This window comes from Babylonia areolata, chromosome 3, assembly GCF_041734735.1.
Source record: "Babylonia areolata isolate BAREFJ2019XMU chromosome 3, ASM4173473v1, whole genome shotgun sequence".
Classification (NCBI taxonomy): Eukaryota; Metazoa; Mollusca; class Gastropoda; order Neogastropoda; family Buccinidae; genus Babylonia; species Babylonia areolata.
Genome location: NC_134878.1, coordinates 46,579,418 through 46,593,475, shown reverse-complemented (window position 1 = coordinate 46,593,475; position 14,058 = coordinate 46,579,418). Strand labels below are relative to the sequence as shown.

The window sequence follows — 14,058 nt, the reverse complement described above, 5'->3', positions numbered from 1 at the left end:
AAAAAAAGCAGTTGTGAAGTGAGGTGATATGTAGTGATGCTGCCCAGGTGTCCCTGTGATTTTAAACACAAATACAGTTCACGCACACACAAACACGTGCTTGAATCAACCTTTACATGACATTTTTCTTTCTCTTCAAAGCTGCTACAGGCGCTCAAAAAATAAGATTTTGAATCATCTCAGCCAAAGGGTGTCGCTTTAGTTGCTTGAGCAATTTTCATTGGCTGGCCGAATAATGTCAGAAAGCTGTCCCGTGACTGGTCAAATCGTATGTGACGGAGAATGAATAATGTCAAACCAATCTCCATGTTTGGGAAAAGAAAAAGAGGAAAATATAAACGACCGGGCGTTTAAAAACACAGGTAGCTGAGTAAACATGAAATCCACGCTGGTTATTTTATTATTGTTTGAAATAATTCATTGCGGAAGTGCTTCCATTTCTTCGGGGACCGTCAATGCAGGAAATACGACAGTAGAAGGCGTATCTGAGCGAATAATTACCTTTAGATCTCTTCTTGAAACGAGTGCAAACGTGTCAAGAAATTCGACTGACGCTAATTCAGAAGCGTCTAAGAACTCCAGAAGATTTCCACGAGGATTCGGAGACAGAATGAAAAACATGTGGAAGAAAATGCGAGGCAAACAGAGCGGGGGTGCTGTCTGGGATCTGTCGAGAGAAGAAGCTTCGGAAGTGTTCCAGGAGTACTACAAATGCGTGACCAAGCGCTTTGAAGAAGCTTGGGCACAACAGATAGGAAAACAAAAGCCAGTCCATGCCGTCATGGCTCTTGAGGGAGAACGAGTCACATTGAAATGCACCGTCTGGTAGGTTTGCAGATCTGTGCGTGACAATTTAGTTGCTCGTGTATGGTTTGATTGCGGGAGAGTGGAAGAAGTGAGATCACCGTGAGGTATGGAAAAACTGTTGATTTGCCAGTCTGTCGAGCAGCCTCTGTTCTGAATTGAACTGAACGTTTCACTGAATATATTAGATCATTCAAAGTTAGGTTTAGATCTGTTGCTTCATACGGGTCATTGTACACGCGCCACACACACACACACACACACACACACACACTGGGACACACACATACACACACGTGCGCACGCATACATACACGCATATGCTGCCAAATGTTTTTCTCTCAATATACACAAACATCCACTGACACATGTAGAGCCACTGTTTCTTCCCAGCACTATTTTTACTAACACATTTACGCTTCTCTTGCACAGATACAAAAAAATTGCTTACGACCAGGCATTAGAGCGCACCTGCACACACACACACACACACACACACACACACACACATAGTACACATACACGTATGCACGCAAACAGCATGGCCAACCAGTCTTTTCTTTCTCAGCAGCTAAGCTCTGGAACTCTCTGTCATACTCTCTCCAACACAGGCAGTCCCTGGAGTCTTTCAGGTCAGGCCTGAAAACATATCTCTTTACCCATTACTATGACTAAGCCCAACCCCTCCCTCCATTCAAGAACGTGCCATTTCCATCCAGACTGATACTTGATTGTGATGTGTGTGCATGAGGACGGAGGGAGGGAGTGTGTGTGTGTGTGTTTGTGCATGGACGCGCGTGTTGTGCGTGCGCATGTGTGTGTCTGTGTCAGTGTCTGTGTGCGTGCGAGGACATTTGTATGTGTGTGTGCGTGTGTGCGCGCACCCATTTGTGTGTGTGTGTGTGTGTGTGTGTGGGTACGTGTGATATGTTGTTGTTATCTTTTTGCGTCATACATCATACCATATTACAGTATTTTTCCTTTGGTATTTCGTTTTGCAGAAACTGTAAAGCGCCTTGAATGTTGGAAGGCGCTAAACAAATTTCCATGATGATTATAACACACACACAATCATCAGGCTTCTCTTCAAATCCTCAAGTCTGTTTCTTATCACTTTTTCTTCATCGCTCCAAGATTTACCACATACACACACAGAGACACACACACAGAGACACACACACACACATAGACGCACACACACACACAGACACACACACTCACTCACACACATAAACACACACCATCTTAACACCCACACCCCGTGTCTTCCTCTCCCGGACAGCTCGCGCCCTGACCGCGACAAGCTGTCCCAGCAGGCCATCTGGCAGCACGTGCGCCGCTCGGACTCGACCCTGGGGCCTCTGGTGGGTGGCGTGGGTGGGAAGCGGGTGAAACAGGCTGCCCAGGGGTCCCTGACCATCCGGGAGCTTCAGCTGGAGGATGCAGGTCAGTACACCTGCCTGGACAGCACCGGAAACTACGTGGCCATCTACCAGGTGGATGTCAAGTTCCGCGAACGACAGAAGATGGTCTGTGGCATGAGTTTACAGTGCTGATTGTATTGTATTGTATTGTATTCAGTCGTGTCATGTTGTGTTGTATTGTGTTGTATCATATTGTATCGTATCGTATGGTATCATATTACTTTTTGTCACAGCTGATTTCTCTGTGTGAAATTCAGGCTGCTGTCTTCAGGAAAAACTTGTAGCAACAGTGCATCGCCCTCCATTAAAACAAAACCTGCCCAAAAAAGTGTAACTGTTTTTCTTTCAAAGTGGATTCAAAGAATTTTTGGTAGGGACACCCCTTTTGTTGCCACGGGTCTTTTATGTGTGCTAAGTGCATGCTGCACACGGGGCCTCAGTATATTGTTTCATCCAAATGACCAGCGTCCAGACCACCACTCAAGGTCTAGTGGAGGGGGAGAAAATACTGGCCAATGTGGGGTTTGATCCCGAGCGCTCATATTCTCTCGCTTCCTAAGCTGATGCGTTTCCACTGTGACTAGGCCAAATCTCTACTTGGATGATGGTGGTGATGATATATATAATGATGTTGAGAACCGCCACCACCACAACCATCATTACTGTGGTCTCCATTATCACTGTCAGTTTTAGTTTTGAGGTGTCAAAGTGTGAGAACATCCATACGCGCTGCAACACATCTGCTTCGGAGAAAAAAATGTAGCAGACGCCTGACCTTCGCTTGAACACAAAGCGCTTCAGAGCCTGAATCATCATTATCGGAATGTAATGATATTAATAATGATGGTATTATTTATAATAAAAATGGTCGCTGTTTTTTGTAATTATTGAATCACGGATGGAGATTGTGTTATTTCTTGATTTTGTACTTCTCTCTTTTTTTAATAGAATATTTAGGATGAGTTGTACCTGTGACTAAACGTACACAGTTCAGTTGTAGCAATAAAGAAAAAGAATTGTACCATATACTTGTATCCATTCAAAATTGTATTGATTATACTTAGTGTATGACTAACCTTCCACAATACTTCCATCTCCCTGCTCTTTGTCCCACCCACCGCCGATCACACATTGAAACAGATTGTAACCAATTTTAGCAACACACAGAGACACAGACACGCACGCACACTCACACACATACGTATACCTATACACAGACACACAGACACAGACACACAGACAGACAGACATGCACGCGCATACACATACACACATCCAGACACTGCACACACACACACACACATACACACACACACACGCACACACATATGCAGACACTACACACACACACACACACACACACACACACACACACACACACCATCCGTGCGCACGTGCAGATATTCAAACAAGGTGTTTTTTGGGGTCGGTGCGCAGTTGATGCAAGGGAGGGAACCCAAACACAGTAGCTCGTTTAGTGCAATTAGAGTTGCATCTCTTAGACCTTGAAGTCTCCGTCCTGTGGAACCCGGCTGCTTTCTGTTTCTCTGTGTGTGTATGTGTGTGTGTGTTCATGTGTGCACATATGTTGATGAACGTTCATGCACACATTTACACACTCTCACAGACTCACACACACACACAAACACACACACACACACATACGTTTATACACTCTCACTGACACACACACATACATACACACTGGCACGTACACACAGTAAGTTTACTTGTCAGTCAGTGTAACCTTCTGTGCTCATTGCAATGGCCAGCCAGGTCAAGGAGGGAGACCATGTGCTGAATACCACAGTGCTAGAGGATCACAACCTGCAGCTGATGACCTCCTGGACCTCCTGGGGGCCCTGCAACACCTGTGATGTCCCGGGGACCAGGCAGCGTCACGGCACGTGTGTCGTCAAGGTCTGTGTGTGGGAGTGTTGGTAGCCTAATGGTAAGCACTTGTGTCGTCACGTTCTGTGTGTGGGAGTGTTGGTAGCCTAATGGTAAGCACTTGTGTCATCAAGGTCTGTGTGTGGGAGTGTTGGTAGCCTAATGGTAAGCACTTGTGTCGTCAAGGTCTGTGTGTGGGAGTGTTCGTAGCCTAATGGTAAGCACTTGTGTCATCAAGGTCTGTGTGTGGGAGTGTTGGTAGCCTAATGGTAAGCACTTGTGTCATCAAGGTCTGTGTGTGGGAGTGTTGGTAGCCTAATGGTAAGCACTTGTGTCGTCAAGGTCTGTGTGTGGGAGTGTTCGTAGCCTAATGGTAAGCACTTGTGTCATCAAGGTCTGTGTGTGGGAGTGTTCGTAGCCTAATGGTAAGCACTTGTGTCATCAAGGTCTGTGTGTGGGAGTGTTCGTAGCCTGATGGTAAGCACTTGTGTCATCAAGGTCTGTGTGTGGGAGTGTTCGTAGCCTAATGGTAAGCACTTGTGTCATCAAGGTCTGTGTGTGGGAGTGTTGGCAGCCTAATGGTAAGCACTTGTGTCATCAAGGTCTGTGTGTGGGAGTGTTCGTAGCCTAATGGTAAGCACTTGTGTCGTCAAGGTCTGTGTGTGGAAGTGTTCATAGCCTAATGGTAAGCACTTGTGTCGTTAAAGTCTGTGTGTGGGAGTGTTGGCAGCCTAATGGTAAGCACTTGTGTCATCAAGGTCTGTGTGTGGGAGTGTTGGTAGCCTAATGGTAAGCACTTGTGTCGTCAAAGTCTGTGTGTGGGAGTGTTGGCAGCCTAATGGTAAGCACTTGTGTCGTCAAGGTCTGTGTGTGGGAGTGTTCGTAGCCTAATGGTAAGCACTTGTGTCGTCAAGGTCTGTGTGTGGAAGTGTTCGTAGCCTAATGGTAAGCACTTGTGTCGTCAAGGTCTGTGTGTGGAAGTGTTCGTAGCCTAATGGTAAGCACTTGTGTCGTCAAGGTCTGTGTGTGGAAGTGTTCGTAGCCTAATGGTAAGCACTTGTGTCGTCAAAGTCTGTGTGTGGGAGTGTTGGCGGACTAATGGTAAGCACTTGTGTCATCAAGCTCTGTGTGTGGGAGTGTTGGCGGACTAATGGTAAGCACTTGTGTCATCAAGCTCTGTGTGTGGGAGTGTTGGCGGACTAATGGTAAGCACTTGTGTCGTCAAGGTCTGTGTGTGGGAGTGTTGGCAGCCTAATGGTAAGCACTTGTGTCGTCAAGGTCTGTGTGTGGGAGTGTATGCAGCCTAATGGTAAGCACTTGTGTCTTCAAGGTCTATGTGTGGGAGTGTATGCGGCTTAATGGTAAGCACTTGTGTCATCAAGGTCTGTGTGTGGGAGTGTTAGTAGCCTAATGGTAAGCACTTGTGTCGTCAAGGTCTATGTGTGGGAGTGTATGCGGCTTAATGGTAAGCACTTGTGTCATCAAGGTCTGTGTGTGGGAGTGTTAGTAGCCTAATGGTAACGCGTGTGCCTACTAGGAAGTGGGGATTGAATGCCCACACTCTGCCAGTATTTTTCTCCCCGCCCTTCCGTTAGACAGGTGACGTCCTAGTGATAAAGGCAGTGTCATGTCACGTGTGTCATCAGGATATGTGTGTGGGAGTGTAGTTAGTCTAATGGTAACGGGTTCGCCTTGGAGGAATGGGGACTAAATCCCTGCACTTTGCCAGTATTCTCTCCCCATCCACTAGACCTGTGAAACTCCGGGTACCAGGCATCAGCATGGCACTTGTGTGAGTTGTGTTGGCCTAATTTGGGTAACGCATCCACATAGGAAGTGGTATTGATTCCCTCAATCAGCCAGTATTTTCTCCCCCTCCATTAGACCGCGAATGGTGTATTCTTTTCCATTCTGGTTTTTTTTTCCTTCTTCAGTTCCTCTTCTCTCATCCATTCATTCCACAAATCCTGCATTCATTCAACGACATATTTCTTTTGTGGTCATTAAACAGGGCTACCTGCAGATGGACAGAAAACGAGGAAAGAAAAGTGTCATGGAGACATGCAACAGACAATATTGGCAGTGACATGATGTTAAGACAATACAGACATACAAGTCATGTGACGGATGTCATTTCAGCCTTTAATGAAATATCCAAACATTATTAGGATTTTTCAGTTTAAAAAAAAAAAGAAATGCAGCTCTTTCTTCACCAAAGTGAGACGCATTTATAGATGCTGAACAAACATGGCAATATAAGATTTCAGTGACATTAACAATACAAAAATGTGGGCTGTGATAATCTGCGAAACGAGGAAGACATGGAAATGAACACATATATCGTTTGACAACCTACACAGTTCACCACGAGCGCGTGAAGACGGAGAGTAACGGCTCTGATGAGACAAACAATCCCCGACACAAATATTTACCTTGACCTTAAAAAGAGTTCGCTTCGTGAACACATGAACAGAACTCGCTCAAAACTGTCACCGTTTTGCTTGCGGTTCGCTTTGCGTCAAGACGTACTTCGTGTAAGTTAAACAAAGATTTTCGTACAAACACGGGACTTTTGAGTTCTGTTCCATTCTATTAGAAGTTGAACCCCTGCAGTTAATTTCACTGGAGACTTGATAAAGTGTTCGGCATTCTGTCGTCTGTTCCCGGCATTCTGTCAGAAGCTGAACCTTAGCAATTTATCTCATAGAAGATAAAACAAAGTATTCAACATTCTGTGTTCTGTTCCCTTTTATCAGAAGCTGAACAGCAATTTATCTTATTCGAGTTATGATAAAGTATTCAGCATTCTGTATTATGTATCTGTATTCTACTATCAGAAGCTGAACCCCAAAGACCCAGTAATTTATGTCATTGGAGATATGATAAATTATTCAGCGTTCTGTATTCTGTTCCATTTTGTCAGAAGTTGAACCCCATCAATTTAATTCATTAGAGGTACGATAAAGCATTCAGCGTTCTGTATTCTGTGCCATTCTACCACCAGACACTGAACCCTCATTGGAGATACGATAAATTATTCAGCGTTCTGTCCTCTGTTCCATTTTATCAGAAACTGAATTCACCCTCATTGGAGACACGATAAAGTATTCAGCGTTCTGTCTTCTGTTCCATTCTACCACCAGAAACTGAACCCTCATTGGAGATACGATAAAATATTCAGCGTTCTGTATTCTGTTCCATTTTATCAGAAACTGAATCCTCATTGGAGATACGATAAAGTATTCAGCGTTCTGTCTTCTGTTCCATTCTACCACCAGAAACTGAACCCGCATTGGAGATACGATAAAGTATTCAGCGTTCTGTCTTCTGTTCGTTCTACCACCAGAAACTGAACCCTCATTGGAGATAGGATAAAGTATTCAGCGTTCTGTATTCTGTGCCATTCTACTACGAGAAGCTGAACGTCACAGACCCAGCACTTTGTCTCACTGGAAATATGATAAAGAATTCAGCATTCTGTATTCTGTTCCATTTTGTCAGAAATTGAACTCCAGCGATGTATTTCATTGGAGATACGATAACGTATTCAACGTTCTGTCTTCTGTTCCATTTTATCAGAAACTGAATTCACCCTCATTGGAGATACGATAAAGTATTCAGCGTTCTGTATTCTGTTCCATTTTGTTAGAAGTTGAACCCCAGCGAATCTCAGTGACGGCGCCTGGTGGGTAAAGGGGTGGAGATTTTTCCGATCTCCCAGGTCAACATATGTGCAGACCTGCTAGTGCCTGAACCCCCTTCGTGTGTATACAGAAGCAAAACATCAAATACGCACGTTAAAGATCCTGTAATCCATGTCAGCGTTCAGTGGGTTATGGAAACAAGTATACACCCAGCATGCACACCCCCGAAAGCGGAGTATGGCTGCCTACATGGCGGGGTAAAAACGGTCATACACGTAAAAGCCCACTCGTGTATATACGAGTGAACGTGAGAGTTGCAGCCCACGAACACGGAAGAAGAAGAAGAAGAACCCCAGCAATGCATTTCATTGGAGAGATTTGAAGTAATCATCATTCTGTCTTCTGTTCCATTTTATCAGAAACTGAATTAACCCTCATTGGAGATACGATAAAGTATTCAGCGTTCTGTCTTCTGTTCCATTCTACCACCAGAAACTGAACCCTCATTGGAGATACGATAAAGTATTCAGCGTTCTGTCTTCTGTTCGTTCTACCACCAGAAACTGAACCCTCATTGGAGATACGATAAAGTATTCAGCGTTCTGTCTTCTGTTCCATTCTACCACCAGAAACTGAACCCTCATTGGAGATACGATAAAGTATTCAGCGTTCTGTCTTCTGTTCGTTCTACCACCAGAAACTGAACCCTCATTGGAGATACGATAAAGTATTCAGCGTTCTGTCTTCTGTTCCATTCTACCACCAGAAACTGAACCCTCATTGGAGATACGATAAAGTATTCAGCGTTCTGTCTTCTTTTCGTTCTACCACCAGAAACTGAACCCTCATTGGAGATACGATAAAGTATTCAGCGTTCTGTCTTCTGTTCGTTCTACCACCAGAAACTGAACCCTCATTGGAGATACGATAAAGTATTCAGCGTTCTGTCTTCTGTTCGTTCTACCACCAGAAACTGAACCCTCATTGGAGATACGATAAAGTATTCAGCGGTCTGTCTTCTGTTCCGTTCTACGACCAGAAACTGAACCCTCATTGGAGATACGATAAAGTATTCAGCGTTCTGTCTTCTGTTCGTTCTACCACCAGAAGCTGAACATCACAGACCCGGTGAAGCCCAAGGACTTTCCCATGGTGTTGCTGTACCCGGATGGGGTGCCCTGCCACTCCACCGCCCTCCCTCCCCGCATCCGTCTGCTGAGGCCGGTGAGGCGCCGCTACGAGGAGACCCTGGTGGCCGTCTGCAACCAGTCCTGCCCCACCGAGGCTCCCCCTGTCATCATCACGGACAAGGATGGCAAGGAGGTTGGTGTATCTTTTGTGTGTAGGAGTGTGGGTGGGAGGTGTAGTGGGAGGATGGGGGTGGTTGTTTGTGTGTGTGTGTGTGTATGTGTGTGTGTGTGTGTGATCAGACCCTTACAGCCGTCTGCAACCAGTCCTACCCCACTAAGGCTCCTCCTGTCATCGTCACAGACAAGGATGGCAAGGAGGTTTATGTATCTTTGTGTGTGTGAGTATGTGTGTGTGTGTTATGTGTGTGTGTGTTGTGTGTGTGTGTGTGTGTGTGTTATGTGTTGTGTGTGTGTTGTGTGTTGTGTGTGTGTGTGTGTGTGTTCAGACCCTGAACGTCACCTGCAACCAGTCCTGCATCACCCAAGTCTTTCTGCGTGGTTGTCACAGATAATGATGGCAAGGGAGTCAATGTGTGTGTGTGTGTGTGTGTGTGTGTGTGTGTGTTGTGTGTTGTGTGTGTGTGTTGTGTGTGTGTGTGTGTGTGTTGTGTGTGTGTGTGTGTGTGTGTGTGTGTGTGTGTGTTCAGACCCTGAACGTCACCTGCAACCAGTCCTGCATCATCCAAGTCTTTCTGCGTGGTTGTCACAGACAGTGATGGCAAGGAAGTCAGTGTGTGTGTGTGTGTGTGTGTGTGTGTGTGTTATGTGTGTTGTGTGTGTGTGTTTGTGTGTGTGTGTGTGTGTGTTGTGTGTGAGTGTGTGTGTGTGTGTGTGTGTTCAGACCCTGAACGTCACCTGCAACCAGTCCTGCATCACCCAAGTCTTTCTGCGTGGTTGTCACAGATAATGATGGCAAGGAAGTCAGTGTGTGTGTGTGTGTGTGTGTGTGTGTGTGTGTGTGTGTGTGATTTCAACACGTGACAGGTTAATATAAGTGGTAAACTGTTATGTGATTAGTACATAATTATGAAGGAAACGTTTCCAGCTTAATTGTTTTTTTTAAAAAGCAGTTTGATTTCCACCTGCAGATTAAAAAGGCAATCTATTTTGTATGGAAACAAATGCATGTGCACATACTCGTACACACACATATATAAGCATGTGCGCACACTTATATAAGCATGTGCGCACACATGCAGTCACACACAGCACACACACACATGCGCACGCACACACACACACACATGGACAGCAGGCAAATAAACACACACGCACGCACGCACACACACATGCACATACACACACACACACACACACACTGAGCACACGCACACACTGAGCACACACACACACAACACACACACGTACACACAGACCCCTCCCCCCTCTTCCCTCCCTCCTCCCCCCACCCACCACCACCCCATAATACACACACACACACACCGAGCACATATTTTGCCATCCATGTCGACCCCAAACTCTCACACGTGTGGCCGTGCAGGTGGAAGTGCTGCCATCGGGCAGGTTCTACAACCTCAACGAGAAGCCGCCTATCCCCACCATGGTCAAGAGACGTGTCATTTTCGAACCAGAAGGCAAACACCTTGTTCTGCAGTGCAGGTGGGTTTCCTTTGATCAGGGGAGTGGGAGGTAAGGTTAAGTATGGTAAGAGAGAGAGAGAGAGAGAGAGAGAGAGAGAGAGTGTGCGCGTGCGCGCGCGTGCGTGTGTGTGTTTGTGTTTGTGTATGTTTGAATGTGTGTGTGTTTGCATGTGTGTGTGTTTGTGTGTGCGTGCGCGCATGTGTGTGTGTGTGTGTGTGTACGTGTGTGTGTGTGTGTGTGCGTGTTTGCATGTGTTTTTGTGTATGTATGTATGTATGTATGTATGTGTGTGTGCTTATGTATGTGTGTGTGCTTACGTATATGTGTGTGTGTGTGTGTGTGTGTGTGTGTGTGTGTGTCCTCCTCCCTCCATCTCACACATTACAAGCACACAAGCAAACAAACGAACAAACAAACAAACAAAGGGAAGAAATACTCTGGACTCCTTCATTCCTTCCTTCCTTCCTTCCTTTCAGCGACGTGGTGCGAGGGTCCGGGGTACGCTGGATGCGGGGCAAGCGGCGGGTGGACCCGCTGTCCATCCGGCGGCAGACGGCGGGGAGGGTGTGGGTGGACAGCGCCAACCGCCTGCACATCGCCCTTCTCCTCCTCTCCGACACCGCCGTTTACAAGTCAGTGGTGCCACTCCCACCCCCCCAGCCCTCTCACACATCCCCTCCCCTCCTCGCACCCCCACCCCACCCTCCACAGCCACAGTCCGCCCCTGTCTATTATAGCTTGCACTTTGTGTTGTGCTGCTTTTGTGCTGCTTGCTCTTCTTCGTCTTGTTTCATGTGCCATCAGCTGTGCCCCTGGCCAAGTCTGTGTGTAGCTTGCACTTTTTGTTTGTATTGTGCTGCCGTTGTGGTCTTGTTGTTGTGTCTTGACTAGTGTTGCGTTGTACTGGACTAGTGCTGTACTGTATTTGGGCGTTCTGTCATTAATCGTTCCGATTTGCCCTTTTCCCGATTCGCCTGTTCTTACTAGTTCGTCAATGTACTCAGTTGCTCTCTGTGTGTCTGCCTCTGTGTGTGTTTCTTTGAAACAAAATATGACTTTCTTCTTCTTCTTTGTGTGTGTGTGTGTGTATGTGTGTTGGAGAGAACTAGAGAGAGTGGATAGGCGAAACGGGGACGGCTGGTAGGTGTAGAGTCCAACTCTCAAGGGGCGATTGTGGATCAAAGAGTAGGCGAAACGGGAATAGGCGAGTGGGACCTGCTCCGCTGTACTGTACTGTGCTGTGCCGTATTGTGCTTTGTTGTACTGTGCTGTCGGATTCTGTTCCATTTCATGGAAAGTCAGTAGCCGTGACAACGTTCGCTAACGGCAAACTTCCATGGCTCAAATAAGTTTATTTTACCAACCAGAGTACTTTACGCCACGTGAAATCTTGTTCACACAGATCTATCAAAAACAAACATGAGCTAGTCAGCCAACATGGCAACGGCTTTCTTTTATCATTTAGAAAATTAAAAACGTGAAAAGTGTAACATGGACTGGTCACATTTTGTTTCACTAAATTCGGTGCTTCATAACATCTTCACCTTATAAAAATATACAAACAATAACCAAAAACTATTTCTTACACGTAGTGGCTGATACGTTATATCAGTTCAACACACACACAGACACACGCGCGCGCGCGCAGACAGACAAACAGATAGACACATACACACACATGCGTGAGCGCGTGCGCATGCGACACACAGCCAGAAAGCTTTGAGCAGTGTGCCACTCCTAACAGGCAGTAGTTTGGTTTTGGGTGGTGACAACAGTTGCTGGGAGCGACAGCGGCACGTGGTGGCCATCAAGGTGATGGTGGTGGACGGCTTCAGCGAGCAGATGAAGAACTACATCACCTACGCCGGCTTTGGCATCACCATCCTGGCCACTCTCATCGCCTGCTGCTGCATCTTCGTGGGCGGCCAGAAACGCAGGGTTCAGTGATGCACGACAGGGAACTGTTTGTTCCAAGTCTTAGACGGCTTGCTGCTCTCTTGAGCTTCTGGTCTTCGATCGTAGTAGAATGACGACGTTGCGTGTTAATGAAATCGATATCGATGTTTGGTATGCAGATCTTAGGTCGAAGCAAAATGGCTGCCCTTGCTGATGGAACTGATTTATTTGTGACCTCAGAGTGACAACTGTTACGGTGTACAAGTTTTTCATTACATCAAAGAATTGTATTGTATTGTATTGTGTTGTATTACTCTTTGTCACAATCAGATTTCTCTGTGTGAACTTCGGGCTGCTCTCCCCACGGAGAGCACGTCGCTTCAGTGCAACACCACCTATTTAATCTCCAAAAGGTTCCGTGTACTACTGGGAAAATGATGAAATGAAGCACTGGAATTTTTTTTTTCTCATGAAGGCATTCTTGATGGAATTTACCCTCCTGTAAACGGGTGGAAGGATTCGAACAGTTTTTTTTTTCTTTCTGGAGAGAACGTTGAAATCTTCTTCTTCTGCGTTCGTGGGCTGCAACTCCCACGTTCACTCGTATGCACACCAGTGGGCTTTTACGTGTATGACCGTTTTTACCCCGCCATGTAGGCAGCCATACTCCGTTTTCGGGGGTGTGCATGCTGGGTATGTTCTTGTTTCCATAACCCACCGAACGCTGACATGGATTACAGGATCTTTAACGTGCGTACTTGATCTTCTGCTTGCATATATACACACGAAGGGGGTTCAGGCACTAGCAGGTCTGCACATATGTTGACCTGGGAGATCGTAAAAATCTCCACCCTTCACCCACCAGGCGCCGTCACCGTGATTCGAACCCGGGACGGTGAAATGAATTATTTCTGTGATGATCAGCAGGAAAATGGCAGACTGATATTACTTGACTGCAGATGCCACAGCAAGTGTGTCTTTCTCCGCCCCTCCTTTCTCTGGCTCCATTCCCAGCCTCTTCAGCACTTGCAGCTGCTTGGGCTATCTGGTGATTATTTTATGGCAATTAAGTGACTATTCTATGAACGATATTCTTAAAGGTCAAGTTATGTTTGAAACACAAACTGTGTTTTTGTGTGCGTGTTTCGTGTGTAATTTGCATAGGTTTTGTTCTGTGTAGCCGGTGTGTGCTCTTAAAAAGATAGAAAAAAATTCACGCGATGCATGAAAGTCGGGTAACGAGTGTGATTTTTTTTTTTCCAGAGTGGGATGTGTACATTTTCTAGCGATACCAATAACAAAGAGATCAACGTTCATGGAAAAACGGTCTTTAATTTATTTGAAATTTGATTCATAGAAATTGATTAATGAGATGAAAAAGTTAGAAACTATTTTAGTATTTAGAAGGAAGTGGTTTAATGAGTTTTAAAGCCAGATGCACGGCTGTTCACAAACACTGAATGTTTCAGCAAGTCAGTTTAATTTTGATAAAATACAGTTGTAAAGGAAGCTTATTTGTTTCTTACACTAGCCCACAGAGAATGTTTTCTGTGACTTTTCGTTCTGTTTTCTGTGACGGGATTTTACGTCCTTTCTGAAACCTAGTCT

At 45.8% G+C, this 14,058-nt stretch overlaps 1 protein-coding gene across 1 annotated transcript; it reads left to right on the top strand.

Moving 5' to 3' along the window:
• The first annotated feature begins 619 nt into the window (after positions 1 to 619).
• LOC143280341 (Ig-like V-type domain-containing protein FAM187A) lies at positions 620 to 12,501 on the top strand. The gene is made up of 7 exons (XM_076584976.1): positions 620 to 825; positions 2,087 to 2,333; positions 4,005 to 4,148; positions 8,870 to 9,085; positions 10,454 to 10,572; positions 11,031 to 11,186; positions 12,330 to 12,501. Exons 1-7 carry the CDS (start codon positions 620 to 622, stop codon positions 12,499 to 12,501), a joined length of 1,260 nt encoding a protein of 419 aa, XP_076441091.1.
• The last annotated feature ends 1,557 nt before the right edge of the window (positions 12,502 to 14,058 follow it).

Bases quoted from the DNA above. Each gene is read 5' to 3' on its own strand.
- LOC143280341 (XM_076584976.1), top strand. From the start codon at position 620: ATGTGGAAGAAAATGCGAGGCAAACAGAGCGGGGGTGCTGTCTGGGAT. The intron at 9,086-10,453 runs GTTGGTGTATCT...GTGGCCGTGCAG, and splicing joins CGGACAAGGATGGCAAGGAG to GTGGAAGTGCTGCCATCGGG. The intron at 11,187-12,329 runs GTCAGTGGTGCC...TGGTGACAACAG, and splicing joins TCCGACACCGCCGTTTACAA to TTGCTGGGAGCGACAGCGGC.